This window comes from Chiloscyllium plagiosum, unplaced genomic scaffold (genome assembly GCF_037043375.1).
Source record: "Chiloscyllium plagiosum isolate Xiang-an unplaced genomic scaffold, Cpla_swu_hap1 HiC_scaffold_11, whole genome shotgun sequence".
Taxonomy (NCBI): Eukaryota; Metazoa; Chordata; class Chondrichthyes; order Orectolobiformes; family Hemiscylliidae; genus Chiloscyllium; species Chiloscyllium plagiosum.
Window position 1 is genome coordinate 40,435,198 of NW_028270149.1, and position 23,345 is coordinate 40,458,542.

Consider the following 23,345-nt stretch of genomic DNA (forward strand, 5'->3'; position numbering starts at 1 on the left):
ATCAGAGGCATTTTCCAAGTCCACATCATTACTTCTCTGCCTGCCATTCCGTCTGAAATAGAGGCGTGATATTTTCAACATTATAATCAAAGGCACAATTCCAAATCCAGAAAACTTTGAAAATTCATGATTAATTCAGATGCAATTTCTTACCTAATGCTTTTGATATCCAAAATGGAAGCCATCGGTCCTGGAGATTTGTTTGTCTTCAATCCCATGTTATTGAGTTAATGAGATCAAAACCAGTAAATGACCACTGCCAGTCAATTCAAATCAATAAAATGGTTTAAGTCAATATAAGTGAGATCTTCACTAGTATAGCATGACAAAATGTAAGCTTTTACATAGTCAGCTATCCAACCAGCACATTTCTACCAAATCCAGCAGACCTCCTGTGCTACTGGTTACAATATGGATGACAGCAGCGTGATGCTTTGCCCCAAGACGGTACACATGTTTGATAGACGAGGATTGTGTAGCTGGCAGCACCAGGTAAGTTCTGCTTCTGTGCTATGCACAGGCCATAGTACAGAGCAATGTAATTAAACACCTCTCCATATTCTCCATTTTGAATGTCAAGTCCACAGGATACATTATGATAGGAGGCAGGAAGAAAAGCATCTTGGAGCAATAACATTTGCAAACGTGTTTGTTGTACCATGAAAAGAAGTTCTCATCTCAAGCTCCACTTAAACCCTGCACCAACATAATAATTCTCTGAAACCACTTGTACATTTTTTTGGGGGGGAGGGTGAGAAGGTGGTTTGCATGTTATGATGGGGACAAAAGGAAGCTACAATGGGCCATAGATAGGTTGATTGACTATGCAAAAATCTGGCAGAATTAGCTTAATGTAGGAAAGTGTCAGGTTGCCATAGGGCAGCTCTCTCGTTAGAGAGAGACAACTAATAGTGATTTAATCTGAGGACCACCACACCTCAGGCAAGGGAGAGGTTGAGAAGGTGGGATTCTCATAGTAACCTCAGCTGATGCAGGAATTGAACCCATGTCATTAGCATCTCTCTGAATCGCAAACCAGCTGTCTAGCCAACTGAGTGTGAGATCATGCACTTTGGTAGTTTGAATCAAACTATTATTTAAATGGAGAGCAACTCCAAAACAAATTGCAGCTTAGAAGGATCTGAGTGTTCTTCTGCAGGAAATTCAAAAGAGTTAGCATGCAAATACAGCAAGTAATTAATACAGCAAGTAACTAAGAAGGCAATTGGAATTTTGGCTTTTATTGTCGGGAGTTGGGGATTAAAAATAGGAAACTCTTGTTACAAGTGTACAGGGTGTTGCTGAGGAAGTAACCTCAATTATATGAAAGCCCAGGAAGAGACTATCAGATTCTTATGACTGGAAGTTGAAGCCACTGTTAAATTAAACCTCATGGAGATGATAGAGAGGAGAAATTCTCTCTGATGTGAGTACTGTAAAGTATGCTTCTGTGATTACTTGGATTATATTTTTAATGTAGGCATCAAAACCTTTAAACTGTGTTGTATGAAACAGTTTGGTTTATTCTATTTTATATTAGTTGATTTTGTGTAATAAATTGATGTTTTATTGTTAAAACCAAATTTACAACTTTGCATCCTCATGTTTCAGTGAGAGATTACCTCACTGAAACCAAAGAAAATGATCAATGAAGCCAGATTTCAGTCTGAGATCTAACTTGTCCAGTAATAACACCAGCTGACAATATAACAATAAAAATTAGCCGAGTTTAGCTAACGATGAAATGCAAGTGTATGCTGTTCACTGGCAAGATTCAGAACTCATCATTTTAGAACCTAAGGGAATAATCAGAAATGTATTTCTCAACTTTGAGAATCTGGTTTCCATTTTTGCAAAAATTGCTTGACAATGTCCATTACACTCAAGGGAGTGTCAAGTCCACACTTCACTTTGGAGTTCAAGGTCACTTTTGAGTAGCATGCCTCTGCCAGGTTACTTTGTAAGAAGGGACACACACACATATCATGCATTTTCACAGAATTCCTGTTATGGCTCTTAGATTACTTTCCTAGTGCGCTTTTCATTTACTTGGAGACTGCAAGCCTCAGTCTCCTTTACATTACTCTCTCAGTGCATTCTCACTGACTTCAGTACTGACAGATAGAGAACCACTCCTGTGTAGCTTATATTGTTTTCTTAGCTCACAAGCCTCTATGGGTTGCATTGCTTGTTGGTGTAGAGAAGGAGGCAGGCATCTTGCCACAGTTGGAAGTACCGTACAGCCAAAGGAATGCTTATGTGCCACAGTATGCTATGTCAATTATATGCCAGCAATGCAAATGGCAAAAATATGTGCTTCAAGCAAATGACCATGTGTGAAAGTCAAAGCGCAACATTCTTAGTAGGGTGAAGGGGGAACTACAATCAGCCAGAGGTACCACAACAGTCAATCAAGGGGCTCTTCCTATTCCAGCCTAGGCATTGGCCATGGTAAGGCAGGCACTTTGTTTTACAAGAGTATGCAGATCTGACCTTGTAATCGGGGATTGGGTCAGTCAGTTCAGCAGGTCCAGTCTGGAATTAAGTAAACAGATTCAAGGATTGATTATGCTGAAAATGGATGGAAGAACTGTTAATGGTGTTGCAGGAACAGGATGAGGTAGTCACAATTAGTGAGAAGGAAGCACAAATGTAGAATAGTTCAATAGTTTGTGAGAATGAGGTGAGTGAGAGCCATTGAGTGGACATACTGCTTGCAATACTGAGAGGTGTAGTCCATGAGCCTTGGTGAGTAGTGTGTGAAATGACAGTTAAAATGACTGATGGCCCTGTAAGTATGAGGTGGCAGGAAGAGGTGTCACTTAGGCTTGCAGAGTGCAGAAGAATTTCTTCACTTCTGAAAGTCCCACTAAACTTGGGATATTGTGCTGAGTTGGGCTAGAATTGGAGTACAGGTTAACTTTGTCTAATGGTGTGGCCTCTTTTGGTAGTCCTGCAGCAAAAAGGACGGTCCTCTCCTTTCCACTTCACACCATCCACCGAGACCTCTAGGAACCTATCCATGAAGCAGTGAGTGAACGCTCCCCTTCACTGTTGGTGTCCTTGGAGATAACTGTTAAGGTCATTGGGGTAGTTCTTTGTTTGTAGTGTCTGCAGTGCTGTCAGGCTTTAAATATCACCCCAGTGGCATGAATACAAGACGGGATTGAGGTTCACAAGGAGGAGGTGTTAGAAATTGTGGCAAGTGTGTAAATAGATAAATCCCCTGGGCCAGCTGGAATTTATCCTAAGATTCTCTAGGAAGTCAGGGAGGAGATTGCCGAGTCTTTAGCTTTGATCTTTATGTCGTCATTGTCTACAGGAGTAGTGCCAGAAGACTGGAGGATAGCAAATGTTGTTTCCTTGTTTAAGAAGGGGAGTCAGGACAACCCTGGTAATTATAGGCCAGTGAGCCTTACTTTGGTTGTGGGTAAAGTGTTGGAAAGGTTATAAGAGATAGGATTTATAATCATCTTGATAGGAATAAGTTGATTAGGGATAGTCAGCATGGTTTGTGAAGGGTAGGTCGTGCCTCTCAAACCTTATTGAGTTCTTTGAGAAGGTGACCAAACAGATGGATGAGGGTAAAACAGTTGATGTGGTTTATATGGATTTCAGTAAGGTGTTTGATAAGGTTCCCCATGGTAGGTTACTGTACAAAATACAGAGGCATGGGATTGAGGGTGATTTATTGGTTTAGATCAGAAATTGGCTAGCTGAAAGGAGACAGAGGGTGGTGGTTGGTGGAAAATATGTTCCTGGAGTTCACTTACTAGTGGTGTACCATAAGGATCTGTTTTGGGTCCACTGCTGTTTGCCATTTTTATAAATGACCTGGATGAGGGTGTAGAAGGATGGGTTAGTAAATTTGCAGATGACACTAAGGCCAATACAGTTGTGGATAGTGCCAAAGGATGTTGTAGGTTACAGAGGGACACAGATAGGCTGCAGAGCTGGGTTGAGAGGTGGAGTTTAATGTGGAAAAGTGTGAGATGATTCACTTTGGAAGGAATAACAGGAATGCAGAGTACTGCGCGAATGGTAAGATTCTTGGTAGTGTAGATGAGGAGAGGTTTAAGTGTACATGTACATAGATCCCTCAAATTTGCAACGTAGGTTAATAGGTTTGTTAAGAAAGCATACGGTGTATTAGCTTTTATTAGTAGAGGGATCAAGTTTCGGAACTATGAGGTTATGCTGCAGCTGTATAAAACTCTGGTGCGGCCATACTTGGAGTATTGCGTGCAGTTCTGGTCACCACATTATAGGAAGGATATGGAAGCTTTGGAAAGAGTTCAGAGGAGATTTACTAGGATGTTGCCTGGTATGGAGGGAAAGTCTTATGAGGAAAGTCTGAGGGACTTGAGGCTGTTTTTGTTAGAGACAAGGTTGCGAGGTGACTTATTTGAGACATATAAGATTATCAGAGGGTTAGACAGGGTGGACAATGAGAGCCCTTTTCCTTGGATGGTGATGGCTAACATGAGGGGACATAGCTTCAAATTGAGGGATGATAGATATAGGACAGATGTCAGCGATAGTTTCTTTCCTCCAAGAATAGTAGGGGCATGGAACACACTGCCTACAACAGTTGTAGACTCGCCAAATATACGTGCATTTAAATGGTCATTGTATGGGCATATGGACAAGAATGGAATAGTGTGGGTTAGATGGGCTTCAGATTGGTTTCACAGGGCCGAAAAGGAAGCCTGCAGCAGAAAGCTCTTCCTACTCTCCAGCTACATGATTCCCCAAAAAAAGTTCCCAAGGGCTCAGTTACCTCATTAATGAGGGGGACAAGTGGAAGATTGAGTGAGAAAAGTCACTCCCAGCCCTGGCAGACCAAGTGCAATAGATTTAACTCAACAAGACACTTTAACTGAAAATGGGGAAATTTCACCTGAGCAGAACATGGGATATTTCTGTTTCTGATATTGTATCCTCGTGACTTTTGAATAAAATTGAATATGTGTCTGCTAGTGCTGAAAAAAGGAAACTTTTATTTTCCAATGCTAACTGCCCAATAAGATTAGGTTGAGAGAAACTACTTTCAGTGTATTTAGGGTAGAGAAGAAATTTACATCTCATTGATCTGAACTGAGTTTAATCCATTCACCCCAAGCCAAGTTCTAACCTGCTGTTTTACTGGAAAGGACTGGAGATTTAATTATGCCTCTCTGATAGGCATATTATGTGCTTTTTCACCTTTTAACCCTTAGCTTTCGGGCTGCTCAAAGAGTTATCCCATTATGGTTATTTTTTGATCACACATGGGAACACATAAGCCTGTCAAGCCTCACTTATTTTGAATGTTTTTTTTATCTTCTTGTAAAGGAGGAGTGATACAAAGTGCCTAGTACAACCCAAATATGCAAACAATTATATCTTTACACAGCAGAAGGCAAACAGTGCTCTTATTAATACACATTCAAACAAAGAAATTCAGTTTTCCACAGCTCTGTGATGCAGCCCTTTTATCACTCATTCCACATCAAATTTACAAACAATGAATTCACTGAGGTGTGTTACGCGCAATTAAAATACAGCATTGAATTCCCAACTGATGGAAACATTTCCTCAACATTTCAAATAATACCTTGCTCCTTCCAGTTTACTGTTCAATTGATTTCTCTTTCTATCTGTCTGTTTTGCTCGTGTGATTTGTGTGTTCCTGAGAAGATAAGAATGAATGAAGCCATGTGACAAGGGTGAAATCACCTAAACTAATTGCTGACCTCAAAATGCTATAAGCAATATTTTTGTAGCTATTGCAAAAACAATAAGATCACTTAAAAGCACAGATATTAGTTAGCTTGGTTGGCTTGATGGCTGGTTTACAATGCAGTGTGCTCAACTATGCAGGTTCAATTCCTGTACCAATTGAGGTTATCATCTCAATCTCACCTCTGACCTGAGAGATGCTGATCCTTTCGTTAAATTCACCACTGAAGGTCCCGCTGTCTCAGGAGAACATAAGACTATGGCAACTTTGCCTTTTATAAAATAATATTGAATAATGTACTTGGCTAATGAAAGAAGCGAGTAGTTCAATGCAGGATGGTCTCAGAGTCAATCCTTGGTCTGAGCTGATTTAATATTATATCAACCAGAGATACCCTAGGAAATTATTATTGGACTAAATATCACTGACAGAAGCTTGATGAGGACTTCTTTGCTTGAATGTGATCCAATTACTGCTGCTGTATGTCTATGCATGGATGTTAGGAGAGGTGATTTAAAAACCCATTATTTCTAGCAAGATAGAATTGCGTGGTAGAGAGGTAATGCCAAAGTTGTATAGAATCTTGATTAGACCCACACTTGGATGATAACCCATTCTTATACCATTTTTCTGATCCCAATGGTATAAGAATGTAGTGACAGTGAGAAGAGTGCAAAATAGATTCCTTACCATGATAACTGAGAGGTTATAATTATCAGGAAACATTGGCCAGGCTAGGAACTCCTCTGGGAAAGAGAAGGTGAGAGATGATTTGAGTTAGGTGGAAGGTTATGATTGGGTAAACATAGCAAAAATATCTCCACTGGTGGTGAAGACCAGAATGAAGGATCAAAAATGTCTGGTAGGGAACTTGTATGAAGTTTTCTTTTAACTAGAAAATAATGAGAATATTGGGACAGATTAGGTGAGGCGAGGTAGATGAGCAAGGCGCATTTGAGGTGACTAGCATAGGTAAAACTTAAAGTCACCATAGGGTTTGTCTCTCATTAGAGAGACAGCTTATGGTGAGTTAAGCTGAGGGTCACCACGCTTCAGGCAGGGAGAGAGTTTGCGAAGGAGAATCATTCACAGTAACCTCAATCAATAAAAAAATTGAACTCAGATACTACTGGTATCATTCCACATCATAAACCAGCTATCCAACCAATTGAGCTAAACCAGGCCCAAGCAGAAGTGTCAAGGAATCAATGGCGAGAAAAAAAGAAATCAACACAAACCAAACAACAAAATAGAATCTAAAGCCTGAATATTTTAAATTCCAGAATTAGGCCCATGCCAGAAATAGATTAAGTTTGCATCTAAACCTCAAAACAGCAATCCCCAGTATTTTTTCTTGTTTTATAATCAATCTTCATGTGGTGCATTGTTAAATTAGTGTTGTCTGTGCTGGCTGTTTCGTGCTGGGAGGAAATAATCCTGAGTTTGTGACTATTATTAATCCTATGTCCATCCTATATATTCCTATTAATTCTGTCTTCCAATGTCTTGTAACTTTTCCTGTTTTCATTTACAGATATATTTTTCTGAAGGCAAACAGATATACATAAATGAAGAGTTCAAAGGCAGATTAGTGGCTACACATGCCCCAGGAAATGCATCCATTACCATCGAGAAGCTGCGTCCGTCTGACACTGGGGATTATTTGTGTCAAGTTGATAATCCACCGGACTTTCAAGGCACTAACATCAGATCAATAGTGCTCACAGTATTAGGTAGCTCTCAGTCACCTGTATCAATTGTCTTGTCACCATTTCTCACTCAATTTTCAAGTCTGTGGTCATCAAATAGATTTTTTTAAAATATGTGTTCATGGGGTGTGGCCATCCTCATTTATTATTCATTCCCAGTAGGCCAAAGGGCAGATATGGGTCACCACCTTGCAGTGAGTCTAGAGTGAAACATAGGCCAGATCAGTAAAGGATAACTGATTGCCTAACCTAAAGGAGATGAGTGAACCACATGGGCTTTTACGACATTAACAAGGGCTACATTAGACTAGCCTTTTATTCCACATTTGTTTTAAATTTAATTCAGATTTCACTATCTGCCATTTCAGGATTTGAGCCCATGTCCTCTCATTAGCTAGGGCTGTGAAATACTAACCTAATTGCAGTAACGCAATACTATAAACTAGAACCTGTCCTGTCTACATTATCCCCCACCTACAACTAACTTGTCAGTGAGCGTACCAAATCAGTGGTGATTCCATGCATCTCTGGAGGGAATGGTTCATTCCATTTATGAACTCAGCAGGGGAGATCAATGTGAAACAAGGCTCAGAATGTACAATAGGCAGCTCAAATGTCCATTCACTCTTATAGTGCATTGCTCTGCTGAGGAAAGCTGCACAATGTGCTGTCTCTCACAGTTCAATTATGCCTTGGAGGAAGATTAAACATTTCAGGGCAATACAGGTTAGAGTCATAGAGATGTACAGCATGGAAACAGGCCCTTTGCTCCAACCCATCCATGCCGACCAGATATCCCAACCCAATCTAGTCCCACCTGCCAGCACCCGGCCCATATCCCTCCAAACCCTTCCTATTCATGTACCCATCAAAATGCCTTTTAAATGTTGCAATTGTATTAGCCTCCACCACTTCCTCTGGCAGCTCATTCCATACATGTACCACCCTCTGTGAAAATGTTGCCCCTTAGGTCTCTTTTATATCTTTCCCCTCTCACCCTAAACCCATGCCCTCTAGTTCTGGACTCCCCCTTCCCAGGGAAAGGGCTTTGCCTATTTATCCTATCCATGCCCCTCATTATTTTGTAAACCTCTATAAGGTCACCCCTCAGCCTCCGACGCTCTAGGGAAAACAGCCCCAGCCTGTTCAGCCTCTCCTTATAGCTCAAATCCGCCAACCCTGGGAATATCCTTGTAAATCTTTTCTGAAGCCTTTCAAGTTTCACAACATCTTTCCGATAGGAAGGAGACCAGAATTGCACGCAATATTCCAACCATGGCCTAACCAATGTCCTGTACAGTCACGACATGACCTCTCAACTCCTGTACTCAATACTCTGATCAATAAAGGAAAGCATGCCAAACGCCTTCTTCACTATTCTATCTACCTGCAACTCCACTTTCAAGGAACTATAAACCTGCACTCCAAGGTCTCTTTGTTCAGCAACACTCCCTAGGACCTTAAGTGTATAAGTCCTGCTAAGATTTGGCTTTCCCAAAATGCAGCACCTTGCATTTATCTGAATTAAACTTCATCTGCCACTTCTCAGCCCATTGGCCCATCTGATCAAGATCCTGTTGTAATCTGAGATAACCCTCTTTGCTGTCCACTACAGCTAAAATTTTGGTGTCCTCTGCAAACTTACTAACTACCTCTTATGCTCGCATCCAAATCATTTATGTAAATGACAAAAAGTAGAGGGCCCAGCACTGATCCTTGTGGCACTGCACTGGTCACAGGCCTCCAGTCTGAAATACAACCCATCACCACCACCACCCTCTGTCATAAAAACCTGACTGAGGTGGCATGAAAAACACTTGGCAATAGTACTTTCATTGCATGCTGCAGCAGTACAAGCATTTTATTTACAGACTTGAATGGAAACCTAAAGGAATTCTCTGAAAAATGATTGCAACTAACAGAAGCTCTGCTTTCATTTAGCCATGCATTCGATTAGAGTTTGAGCACACACAGGAGCTGCTGAGATTTGTAACATTGACATTCCTCTTGCATGCAAGAATCAACGATTTTACACAGTTGTAACACTTCAAGTTGCAGATTTTGAAATCAAAGAACAGCGATAATTAAGCTTGATGAAATATCTTTTTCCTTACTATGTCTTCTTCATAGTCTCAAAGGCAATCTAGCACACCATGATGCCCAAACCTGACCTAGGCCATTACTAGTAAAGAACACAAAAAATGTTGTGTAATTTTGGCCTCAATTATTTACAATAGTCATTAATAACTTGGAATAATGACATAACAAACCAAATGTCCAAATTTGCTGACAACACAAAATTGGGCAGCATTGTAGACAGTGTTGGCGACAGCATAAAATTACAAAAGGATACTGATAGATTAGGTGAAATGGGCAAAGCTGTGGTAGATGGATACTTAAGCAAGTACGATGTTGTTTATTTTGACCAGAAAAGGGATTGATCAGGGTGGTTTTTTTTGTCAGAAGGAACAAAGTTAAATAAGTGACTGTCTGACGAGATTGGGGGTTCAGGTGCATACCTCTTTAAAATGGCATTAACAGACGCAGAAAATAATTAAGGTGTCTCGTGGAATGTATATATTCATATCTAAATTGCTGGAGCGTAAGGATACAGACATTATGTTGCACTTATACAAAACCCTAGTTAGATCCCACCTACAGTATTGTGAGCAGATCTGAGAGGGATTCTGAGGAGATTCCCTCTGACTCTTCCATCATTAGTAACCCTTGAATGTTTCAGAGTGCATACAGTCTGCTACGTTTCCTTGAAAAGTTTAATCTTTCTCCAAAACAGCATTGAAGAGTTACCAGTGATGGAAGAGTCAAAAGGAAACTCCTCAGAATCCCTCTTAACCTGTTGACTTTTATGAGGCTTCACTGCATAGCATTCAGATAAGATTTGCTGACTGAAGCCTGAAGAGATTTGGTTTGGTGTATGACTCACTGAATCCTGCTATTTCCTTAAGGTCAGTTGGACATTTAGTGTGTAGATAGTTGAAATTGGAATCACCCAATGATATCAGGCAGACAATCAAATGGATACTGAGACATTTATGTGGCAACACAGAAGATCAAAAACTGCAAAAATAGCAAGGTCCACATCTCCTTTGCACTAAGCTGAGGCTGCTTGCCAGATTACATCAGAATGCTAAACAATTAAATGAGTCCAAAGCTGCTCATTCATCCTAGAGGCAGGTTTGAATGAGATTCTCTTTGGCCTCTCAGCCTCACTAATGAATTGCTCTGCCATGCTGTCTAGGATGTTACCCCTATCAATACCGTGATCCTCACCTTCATCCTTGGAAATGTTCTGCTTCCAGGAAAGTGCCTTTCCAATTGTGAGGAGCACAGCTTGCAATAACGATGCAGGACATCCTTTTCGGGCAATACAGCAAGACTCCGTCAGAGCAATACAGACATTGAAACTTCATTTTTCGGAGGCCCATGGTCTGTTCCACAATGGTCCTCATGGAAGCATGGGCGGCATTACATCCACATTCTGTGTCACTCTAAGGGGTTCGTCAAACTATCATGAGCCATGTTTGGAGGTTGCCTCTTGGAGTCCTCCCTGAATGGGTTGACAACCTTGGAAGGACTCAGCAACCTGTGAGTTCTCTAGTATGTAAAAGTGTTAACATTTCCCAGGATATTTGGTGCAGACCTCCATGATTTAGCATTGATGGCCCACAGGTTATTAAACATTGATGGAATGGAAGCCTTTTCTTTTGAATTGAATTTTTTGTCACGTGTACCGAGGCACAGTGAAAAGCTTTGTCTTGCGAGCAATCCAGGCAGATCACAGAGTTAAGTAGCATAGGTAAGTAAATAATTGGTAAACAGCAGCAAAAACAAAAACACAGATATAGGCAAATGTTAAGAGTTTGTGAGTCCATTCAGTATTCTAACAACAGTACTTTCTCCCTGATGGTAGATGTTTTAGAAAAACATTGCCAGGATGGGATGGGTCTGTAAGAATGCAGCAGGCCTGGTAAATGGATTCTATTGATGGGAGGTTGGCCTTTGTGATTGTCCAGGCCGAGTACACCACTCTCTGTAACCGTCTCCGATCTTGAATGGTACAGTTACCATACCAGGTAGTGATACATCCAGACAGAATGCTCTCGATGGCACACCTATAAAGGTTGGCAAGGGTATTCACCGTCATGCAAAATTTCCTCAGCTGCCTGAGGAAGAAGAGACATTGTTGGGCCTTTGTAGCCAGTACGTCCACATGAAGAGTCCAAGAAAGCTTGTTGTGGATGACCACTCCCAAGAGCTTGACACTCTTCATTCATTCCACCTCTGTGCTGTTAACATGTAGGGGGGCATGAGTAAGATCCCACTGAAAGTCAAAAATGAGTTCATTGGTTTTGCCAGCATTGAGAGCTAGGTTGTTCTCAGTGCACCATTTTTCCAGGTCTTCCACCTCCCGTTTGTAGTCTGTTTCATTACCATCTGAGATTCGACTATGGTGGTGTCATCAGCGAACTTGTAAATGGCATTAGTCTGGTATTTGGCTACACAGTCATGGGTACACAGTGAGTACAGTAGAGGGCTGATTATGCACCCCTGGGAGGCTCCAGTGTTGAGTGTTAGTGAAGATGAAATATTGTCCCCAATCTTCACTGATTGTGGCCTGTGGGTCAGGAAACTGAGGATCCAGGAGCATAGAATGGGGCTTAGTCCGAGATCACTAAGTTTAGTAATCAGTCTTGAGGGGATAATAGTGTTGAAGGTTGAACTGTAGTCAAGGAGTACAATTCTTATGTAGCTGTTCTTAGTGTCAAGATGTTCTTGGGAGGAGTGAAGGGAAAGTGATATGGCACCTGACATGGATCTGTTGGTTTGATCGTTAAATTGGAGTGGGTCAAGAGTAATGGGGATGCTGGAGTTGATTAATGTCATGACCAGCCTTTCAAAGCACTTCATGACCACCAAAGTTAGGGCCACTGGGTGGTAGTCATTGAGACATGCTGCATGAGCCTTCTTAGGTACAGGGATGATGTTGACCCTCTTGAAACAGGCAACTTTGCAGGTTGTTACTCATATACTCTCAAAGCAACTGTGTGCAGTCAATAGCACACTGCACATGGGGGAAGGCAGCATTGGTGGAGAAACCCACAACCTAAGCTAATTGACTCTACTCATCATGGGAGAAGGATATAATGAGCAGCTTTCTGGAGAAAATGACTTCAATCCTTGGGGTTAAAGTTTGGGAGCTGCTATATGAAATCCCAGATGCTCCTTGAAATGAGTTGCTGGCTTAAAAATTCACAAATGCTGATAGGATTGCCTTACTGTCTTTCTGAGTGACGGTGCTGCTCCAGTTTGGTGATACTGACCTGAGATACCTTTAAGCAGTCCCTGCACTCTCTTTCGGGCCATTGAAGAAAACAACAGTGAGGCCTGTAGATTTTGGATCTTATCATTCCCTGCCACTTCTTTCATGGATCTACACTTGCTGTGTCTTTCTCTCGATGCTATGCAGCAGCTACTGGAGGTTGCTCTTCTTACCAGCTTCTTACTGATGAAGTTTTAATCACTAAGTCCTTCTATGTTGTACTCAGAGTTGCATCATGGCCACAAGGACTCTAGCCACAGAAACAATCTCTATAGAGATCCATGAGTAGATCAACCCTAAGAAATGCCAGAAAGATAATTCACTTTTCCTGAAGGAATCCATGTGTCCTCACATCCATCATATGTCACAGTGTGACATGAAGGCTTTCCAAGGTTTTCGTTGTCATTCCTCGATAAGGGCCATTAACATATATCATTTTGTCCAATTCACTTTGCACACCTAAGGTTTGCATGCTACTTTGGGAGTAGAATTTTGATAGTAAGCCACCGTGATAGCAAAAAAAGCAAAGCTCCCTTATATAACACAGACCCTTCCGAATTGTGTGAATGTGGCAACTGTGAAACATTGTCTCCCATTATGAAGTATTGAATGTGCTTGTGAAACAAAAAAATCAGGCAATGCTTTTAAGTGTCTTCATCTCATTGTACTTGCTTACCTGACACTGCAAGGAGGCGGTTAGCACATGCAATGTAATGGTTATGATTGCTTGAGGCTATCATATTTCTCCCACATTCTTGGATAATGAATGATCAGCCAATGAAGTATGAATTGAAACTAGATAACTGGTATTACTGAATTAATGGAGACATGATTACTACAATTAGTCATAGCCAGGCCTCAAATTCCAAAAGTAGTACTTCATTCCCCAAAGAAAAAAAAGTAACTTAATCTCTGAAGAAAGGTCACTGAACTTGAAATGTTAATTTTGCTTTCTCTCTTTAGGTGCAGCCAGGCCTGCTGAGTTTCTCCAGTAATGTCTGTTCTTAAGTAACTTACTCTGTCTGCTTTATATGCAGTGCCAGCTATATTGTGTAGTTATTGTGTGATTGTCTCCTGCTGCAACATGCCAAGATTTCATCATGAATAATTTGCAAGTTCTGGCTGTGACACATAAATTATTCCCTTCGTTCATGTTCCTTTTTGTGCTGTGGTCCCTATGATCTTCCAACTTTCCCCTGTTTCACTGTACCCTTTTACATTAATCTTAATTTCTTCACTTAACCCTGTGCTCATTACTTTTTACATTCCCTTGTTAGCCCCAGGTAGAGACCCGGGATCCTGTGAGCTGTTTGAACCCTGCTTTCCAGAGTTTCTCTCCTTAACCTTTGATCCCCTTACCAATCATGAACCTATCTATCTCTGTCTTAAGTATACTCAATGAGTTGGTCTCGAAATAGCATTCTACGTCAATGGGTTTCCTTCTGGCTGAAGAAATTCCTCCTCATATTAGTTCTAAATGGTCGTCTCTTCACTCTGAGGTTGTGCTCTCAGGTCCTAGTCTCCTAATTGTGGAAATATCTTTTCCAGTCCACTCTATCCAGGCCTCTGCGTATTTTCTAAGTTTCAATCAGATACCTCCTCATTCTATTCATTGTAAGGTCTCACCCTACTATTTATCATTTATTTCAGCTTTCCAGCCTCTTTTCTTCAGTGATGGTCACATAGTGACCATTCCTTCACTGACCCAGTACAATGAAACCCACCCCTTGAGTTATCTGCTTTTCCAGGACTCCATGCACTTACCCTGATAAGCAACCTGACTATTATTGAGCAAAACTCCAGGAAAGATTGCTACTTACCTCCTGGACACCCTTGACTGATCACAATCTCAGGCCCTGAACCCTGATTGTCCTTCCTGTAATCCCTAGACTGGTTACACTTGCAGGACTCAAACCTCAAGCCTCAATTTGTGCAGAGGGACACACACCCTGATCTCCAAAGTAAAGTGCTGGATAGTTGAAATGGCAGATGAGTTGTATGGCATTAATGTCAATGGGAAAATTTTGATGTCACTGTTTAAGGGTTGAGGGGAAAATTGCAAAAATATCGCAAGAACACACATGCACAATTCTTTGGGTTGGCAGAATTTGTGGTTACCACATCAATTCCTTTGCTGTGTGGCTATGGGAAAATGATGAGATATTTTGTGGCACTGGGGAAATTTAAAGAGTCATAGTCAGGATAATTTTGAGCATCTTCCTAATAGTGGCACATACAGAGCAATATTTGTAGAGGTTTCCAGTGTTGTTTCTTGTGTGGGATAATCACAGCTAGTTCCCTTTCCTCTGTAGGGCACAAGGGAACTTGTGTTTTATGGCAATCCCCCAGATTCCTGTTTACCTTTATTGGTAGTAGCTTTTTATTTCCAGATTTATTCAAAGTGAATTTAGATTGTTAAATTTCCATTGTGTGATTTGAATTTGCATTAGTCCTGAATTAATAATCCAGTTAGAGCATCATTATGCTGCTGAATGCAAATTGATACTTGGAAACAAAATATAAAGGCCTTGTCAAAGGCTTTCTGGAAATCCAAATAGGTCATTTCTACTGGCTCTCCTTTGTCTAACTTGCTCCCCAAAGAACTCTAACAGATTCGTCAGGCATGACCTCCTCTTGACAAAGCTGTGCTGATTCAGCCCTATTTTACTACACACTTCCAAATGCTCTGCAATCTCATTCTCTAAAATCTTACAAGTGATCAAGGTCAGGCTAACTGTCTTATAATATCCTGTTTTCTGACTCCAATGATTCTTGAAAGCCCACCAGCATTGCCTCCACAATTTACTCAGCTATCTCTTCCGAACTGGACTGCAATCCATCCGGTCCGGGTGGATTTATCCACGTTCAGGCTTCTCAGCTTTCCAGCAATTTTTCCTTAGTGGTGGCCACTGCACTCACCTCTTCCCTCTAACTCTTTTGAACTCTATGCTGCTGCTGTCTTCCACAGTGAAGATTGATACAAAATACTATTCAGTTTGTCTGCCATTTCTTTGCTCCCAATTTCTAATTCTCCAACCTTATTTTCCAGTGGTCCAATGTCCACTCTTGCCTCGCTCATCTTTTATATAGCTAAAAAAAACTTACAATTTTCTTTTATATTACAAGTGAGCTTACCCTAATATTACATCCTGTTTCCACTTCTCATTTTTTAAGATATCTTCTATTGATTTCTAAAGGCTTCCCAACCCTCTGTTTGAAATGTGTATAGCCACAAAAGACTCCTACACTAGCTGCCAACCTGTCTTTCCTTACCTGAAATTAACCCATCTATGTGACTGTATCTGAGACTTCCACCCCCCCCTTCCTATAACTGCCATCCATCACATACTGTTGCTCTAACAAATTTGTCATTGCTTCTAACTGTCTTTCCAACCAATCCATTTGATCTGATAAGATTCGCAACCAACAGCATTTATGGCAGATATAATCTGCAGTAACCCTTAAACTCTCTTTAAGCTCCCACATCTGACAAGAAGTACATATCACTCTACTAAAGGCCATTTTTGCTCCTTCACAATCTACAGACCCAGAAAATAACACCATCTTATTCCTCAACAAACACTGCCCCATATTAAATTAATAGTTACGGCTTATGTTTTAAGTTCAATCTAGAGACATATCTCCAAAAACATATAATCAAGCGAGAACCCACTCTACTCACTATTGCAGACTTTCTGTAGGCCCCACTTAAAACAACAATTAATTTATCTGATTCTGTGCTGTGAACTTCACCCAATAGTTCCTCCAAGATCAGTTGTGAATTTCACTGTTTGTTCATTTTTCCAGATGCACTCCGATGTCCAGTGATACATGAATTCAAACAGCAAAGGCAGTGTCAGTTTCTTTCTCTCTCTCTCTTTCTCTTTCCTGCACTGGCCTCACCATGTGCTTCCTTTGTCTGTTCTTCTCCCTTTTAAAACTGACATTGTTTTCCTAAAGTTCCAAAACAATGCAACAACATATAAAACAGTAATTGCTGCTCTTGGAATTCTAGGTGACTGTGGTGTCAATGGGGGAGCACTTTGGGGCCAGCGACCATAATTCTATTAAATTTAAAATAGTGATGGAAAAGGATAGACCAGATCTAAAAGTTGAAGTTATAAATTGGAGAAAGGCAAATTTTGACGGTATTAGTCAAGAACTTTCGAAAGCTGATTGGGGGCAGATGTTCACAGGTAAAGAGACAGCTGGAAAATGGGAAGCCTTCAGAATTGAGATAACGAGAATCCAGAGAAAGTATATTCCTGCCAGGGTGAAAAGAAAGGCTGGTAGGTATAGGGAATGCTGGATGACTAAAGAAATTGAGGGTTTGGTTAAGAAAAAGAAGGAAGCATATGTAAAGTATAGACAGGATAGATCGAATGAATCCTTGGAAGAGTATAAAGAAAGTAGGAGTATACTTAAGAGGGAAATCAGGAGGGCAAAAAGGGGACATGAGATAGCTTTGGCAAATAGAATTAAGGAGAATCCAAAGGTTTTTACAAATATATTAAGGACAAAAGGGTAACTAGGGAGAGAATAGGGCCCCTCAAAGATCAGCAAAGTGGCCTTTGTGTGGAGCTGTAGAAAATGGGGGAGATACTAAATGAGTATTTTGCATCAGTATTTACTGTGGAAAGGATATGGAAGATATAGACTGTAGGGAAATAGATGGTAACACCTTGAAAAATGTCCATACAACAGAGAGGAAGTAATTAATATCTTGAAACGGTAAAGGTGAATAAATCCCCAGGACCTGATCAGGTGTAACCTAGAACTCTGTGGGGAGCCAGAGAAATGATTTCTGGGCCTCTTGCTGAGATATTTGTATCATTGATAGTCACAGGTGAGGTGCCGGAAGACAGGAGTTTGGCAAATGTGGTGCCACTGTTTACGAAGGGTGGTAAGGACAAGCCAGGGAACTATAGACCAGTGAGCCTGACGTCGGTGGTGGGCAAGTTGTTGGAGGGAATCCTGAGGGACAGGATGTACATGCATTTGGAAAGGCAAAGCCTGATTAGGTATAGTCAACATGGCTTGGTGCATGGGAAATCATGACTCACAAACTTGATTGAGTTTTTTGAGCAAGTAACAAAGAGGATTGATGAGGGCAGGGCGGTAGATGTGATCTATGTGGACCTCAGCAAGGCGTTCGACAAGGTTCCCCATGGGAGACTGATTAGCAAGGTTAGATCTCACAGAATACAAGGAGAACTAGCCATTTGGATACAGAACTGGCTCAAAGGTAGAAGACAGAGGGTGGTGGTGGAGGGTTGTTTTTCAGACTGGAGGCCTGTGACCAGTGGAGTGCCACAAGGATCGGTGCTGAGTCCTCTACTTTTTGTCATTTACATAGATGATTTGGATGCGAGCATAGGAGGTACAGTTAGTAAGTTTGCAGATGACATCAAAATTGGAGGTGTAGTGGACAGGAAAGAGGGTTACCTCAGATTACAACAGGATCTTGACCAGATGGGCCAATGGGCTGAGAAGTGATAGATGAGTTTAATTCAGATAAATGCAAGGTGCTGCATTTTGGGAAAGCAAATCTTAGCAGGACTTATATATTTAATGGTAAGGTCCTAGGGAGTGTTGCTGATAAAAGAGACCTTGGAGTGCAGGTTCAGAACTCCTTGAAAGTGGAGCCGCAAGTAGATAGGATAGTGAAGAAGGCGTTTGGTATGCTTTCCTTTATTGATCAGAGTATTGGGTACAGGAGCTGGGAGTTCATGTTGCGGCTGTACAGGACTTTGGTGAGGCCACTGTTGGAATAATGCATGCAATTCTGGTCTCCTTCCTATCGGAAAGATGTTGTGAAACTTAGAGTCATAGAGTCATAGAGATGTACAGCATGGAAACAGAACCTTCGGTCCAACCCGTCCATGCCGCCCAGATATCCCAACCCAATCTAGTCCCACCTGCCAGCACCCGGCCCATATCCCTCCAAATATTCCTATTCATATAACCATCCAAATGCCTCTTAAATGTTGCAATTGTACCAGCCTCCACCACTTCCTCTGGCAGCTCATTCTATACATGTACCACCCTTATGTGAAAAAGTTGCCCCTTAGATCTCTTTTATATCTTGCCCCTCTCGCTCTAAACCTATGCCCTCTAGTTCTGGACTCCACAACCCCAGGGAAAAGACTTTATCTGTTTATCCTATCCATGCCCCTCATAAATTTGTAAACCTCTATAAGGTCACTCCTCAGCTTCCGACGCTCCAGGGAAAACAGCCCCAGCCTGTTCAGCCTCTCCTTATAGCTCAAATCCGCCAACCCTGGGAATATCCTTGTAAATCTTTTCTGAACCCTTTCAAGTTTCATAACATCTTTCCAATAGGAAGGAGACCAGAATTGTATGCAATATTCCAACAGTGGCCTAACCAATGACCTGTACAGCTGCAACGTGACCTCCCAACTCCCATACTCAATATTCTGACCAAATGCCTTCTTTACTATCCTTGAAAGGGTTCAGAAAAGATTTACAAGGATGTTGCCAGGGTTGGAGGATCTAAGCTACAGGGAGAGGCTGAACAGGCTGAGGCTGGTTTTCCTGGAGCGTCGGAGGCTGAGGGGTGACCTTATAGAGGTTTACAAAATTGAGGGGCATAGATTGGATAAATAGACAAAGCTTTTTCCCTGGGGTTGGGGAGTCCAGAACTAGAGGGCATAGGTTTAGGGTGAGATGGGAAAGATATAAAAGAGACGTACGAGGCAACGTTTTCACACAGAGGGTGGTACGAGTATGGAATGAGCTGCCAGAGGAAGTGGTGGAGGCTAGTACAATTGCAACATTTAAGAGGCATTTGGATGGGTATATGAATAGGAAGGGTTTGGAGGGATATGGGCCGAGTGCTTGCACGTGGGACTAGATTGGGTTGGGATGGACGTGTTGGACCGAAGGGTCTGTTTCCTTGCTGTACATCTCTGACTCTATGACTCTGACATTCCACTAATCATTACCACATTGTATGCTTTTGCTTTTATGCTGTCCTTGATTTTCCATTGTCAACCACAGTTGCTTCATCCTCCCCTTAGGATGTTTCTTCTTCCTTGGGATGAATTTCTATTGTACCTCCCGAAACCCCTGCCATTATTGCTCCACAGTCTTCCCTGCTAGCCCTGCCCTGCTCCAATCAACTCTGGCCAGCTTCTCCCTCATGTCTCTCATTACCTTTATTCAATAGTAATTCAGTTTGTAATCTGATTTCAGCTTCTCCCTGTCAAACTGCAGGATGACTTCTATCACATTATGGTAACTGCTTCCATGGGATTCCTTCACCTTAAACTCCCTAATCAAGTCTATTTCATTATACATCACCAGATTCAGAATTGCTTGTTCCTTAGTGAGCTGTTCCAAAAAAAAGTTATCTCATTGACATTCTACAAGTTCTTTTTCTTGGGACCACTATCAACCTGATTTTCCTCGTCCACCCCTTGGTCCCCAACCCTTGGTCCCTATACCCCAACAATCTAACTCATGAAATCCAAGCTTTCTTATTCAGCAATTTGTATTCTGTGGCCTTGAGTCGTGAAAATAACTATTTTTAGTGCTTTTGATAATGTTTGATTGATAATGTTTGGGCCAGAACATCTAGCGACTTCAAATATAATATAATTGAATGAGAACACTAATGTAAACTTAATAGTCATGATTTGGAGATGCCGGTGTTGGACTGGGGTGTACAAAGTTAAAAATCACACAACACCAGGTTATAGTCCAACAGGTTTAATTGGAAGCACACTAGCTTTCGGAGCGACGCTCCTTCATCAGGTGATTGGAAGGAGCGTCGCTCCGAAAGCGAGTGTGCTTCTAATTAAACCTGTTGGACTATAACCTGGTGTTGTGTGATTTTTAAACTTTGTAAACTAAATAGTTATCCATTGACATTCAATGTCATGCGTTTAAACAACCCATGAGGACCGTTAACTTGGAAAGACTTGGTTTAGACTGCAATATTTTCCTCTATGTATTTTCTAATCAATGTGTTCAGAGATGTTATTTCACACCTCTGGAGTAAGTGAGACTTGAACCTGGGTCTCCTGGCTCAGAAATTGGGACATTACTACTGCACCATAAGGACACCTTCAGAATTTTTTGTCCTGGAGATATTTTTAATCAACCTGCTTCAATATGCTATGACATAACTCTGGAGGAGGTGAGAGTTGAACCCAGATCATCTGGCTCAGAGATAGGGACATTACACTGTACCAGAAGAGCCCTCCTCATTTTCCTCTACTCATGGTTCCTAAATTTCTTCTCTCTACCTTGCCAATTCTATAATCGTTCTATGTCTGGTCTCTAAATGTTGCTGTCAATTGCTCTGCCCTTAATGTACATTTAATGATTAAAGAGAGTAAATTATAGATAGTGTTTGTGTTGAAGATTCTAATTGATTTGGCCTAATTCTCTCTCTCTCTCTCTCGATGGAAAAGACAATGGGCCTGACTGCAGTTTTAACAGAGAAGAGTTAGTAGCAAGAAAACATGCCCTTTTCCATTTTTAAAGATTTTCAATTATTCCTTGTTCCTGAAAATAACATCAGGAAGCAGAAAAAATATTTTTAAAAACCTTGTAAAATAGTATTCACTGATGCTTAAATGTATTTCACGTATTTAAATTACCATAGAGAGATAATTTTTTCCTGCTAAATTCTCACAAGTAAGTCTACATTCTCAGCGAGTGAAACATGAATTAATAAACAAGGTTCTGCAGAACAATTTCACACCCAAAAAGATTTCAATAACATCAAATGTTCTATCATTTTGCCTCAATAATCTTTGTTTAATGCATTTCAGTTGAAGTACTTTAATTTTGTTATAGTTCCACCCTCAAAGCCAACGTGTGTTATTTCCACTCATCCTGCGAAGACCAATGCAGCAACACTCTCCTGTCATTCTAACCAAGGTGTACCGACTCCAAAGTATCACTGGGTGGAAATTGTTAACAATGTTCATCAAAATATTTCTGGTAAGAATCAAAAACAAATTATTTTAAATATTCAATAATACAGTAGCTAAGTAACAGTTTATTTTTTTCAGTTTTTCCCATTTAGTTGTTCCATTTAGTCTTCTCACTCATTTTCTCACATTTATTTTGTTTTGTATTTAAGATCCAAGAACTGGAATATTGACCATTTCAAATGTTTCACAACATGAACATAGTATTTACCAATGCACAGCATTCAATAGTTTGGGAAATGAGACATGTACTGTCGATCTGTCAGCACTCTGTAAGTATAGTTAAGACCTTGTTAAACTTGGGCATATAAGGAGAGTGGGAAAATTTGTTAATAAGATCATTGTTAATAGGAATGGAAACTGTAATGATTGTAATGAGGTCAGCCAGGTGAACCTCATAGACTATGAGTTCCCTGATTGTGACTGTTATTCTTGTCCAATCAGGGAGCCCTTGCTGACAGATATAAACAGGAGTGTCTGGGGTGGAGGGTGCTGCACACAGCGGTCCCCTGCAACCGCAGATTGCGGTGGTTCACGGACTCCCAGCCTAACTGCTTGTTCTGTGGTGCTGTGGAGTCCGTGGACCACGTGTATATTGGGTGTGGGCGTTTGCACTCCCTTTTTGATTTCCTTAAAAAACTTCTCCTCTGTTTTTGGCTGCACTTCAGTCCCATGCTCCTGGTCTTTGGGCACCCGGTACGGAGGAAGGAGGGCAGGTCTGAAGACCTCCTTGTGGGTCTGCTTCTGGGCCTGGCCAAACTGGCCATCAACAGGTCCAGGCAGCGGGCCGTGGAGGGGGTCGTTAGGGCCGACTGCCTGCCCCTCTTCCGCGGTTACGTTAGAGCCCAGGTGTCCTTGGAGAAGGAGCACGCGGTGTCCACCAACACCCTGGAGTTGTTCAGGGAGAGGTGGGCGCCGCAGGGAGTGGAGTGCATCATTTCTCCCTCCAACTCTATTTTGATTTAGTCCCTACCCTCCCCTTCACTGTTTTGATCACACAGCACTGCCCTTTGATGTGAAGGGCAGTGTTTGTCACTGGCCACCTGGGTGTTTTCCTATCTTCCTGGTGGTGGAAATTAAATAAAGATTCGTGCACTTTGTGTCTTCCACTGTGTCTCACACCTGCACACACACACCATGGGTTCTGGGGATAAAATAAGCACTACCGCACAAAAAAAAAAGATAAACACAGTTCAGTTCTGGATGCAATAACAGCAGAATACAGTCACGTTACCCCACGGGAATGTGTGTGTCACCATAGCCTTACCAGACCACAGGGGCTGCTCTCTTCATTACAGAGAGAAGCGACTCATGGTGATTTGACAGAGGGACCTCAGACCTTAGGCAAGGAAAGAATTTGAGAAGGAGAGTCCTTCATGGTAACCTCAAACTGGTAATGGGAATTGAACCCACGCTGTCCACATCACACTGCTCTGTAAAAGAAAAAAAAATAAAATAAACAGGAGTGTCTGGGGTGGAGGGTGCTGCACACAGCGGTCCCCTGCAACCGTAGATTGTGGTGGTTCACGGACTCCCAGCCTAACTGCTTGTTCTGTGGCGCTGTGGAGTCCGTGGACCACGTGTATATTGGGTGTGGGCGTTTGCACTCC

General features: G+C 41.5%; 1 protein-coding gene across 4 annotated transcripts in view; it reads left to right on the plus strand.

Moving 5' to 3' along the window:
- Positions 1-23,345, plus strand: part of LOC122557561 (V-set and immunoglobulin domain-containing protein 1-like) — a 50,136-nt gene that overhangs the window by 17,354 nt on the left and 9,437 nt on the right. For 2 of the 4 annotated variants that reach the window (XM_087991988.1, XM_087991989.1), the window contains exons 3-6: positions 385-492; positions 7,257-7,455; positions 21,599-21,745; positions 21,888-22,007. In XM_087991988.1, coding sequence (XP_087848114.1) covers positions 385-492; positions 7,257-7,455; positions 21,599-21,745; positions 21,888-22,007 — 574 coding nt within the window. The remainder of the gene's footprint in view (positions 1-384; positions 493-7,256; positions 7,456-21,598; positions 21,746-21,887; positions 22,008-23,345) is intronic. The other 2 variants (XM_087991990.1, XM_087991991.1) reach the window with 1 other exon arrangement.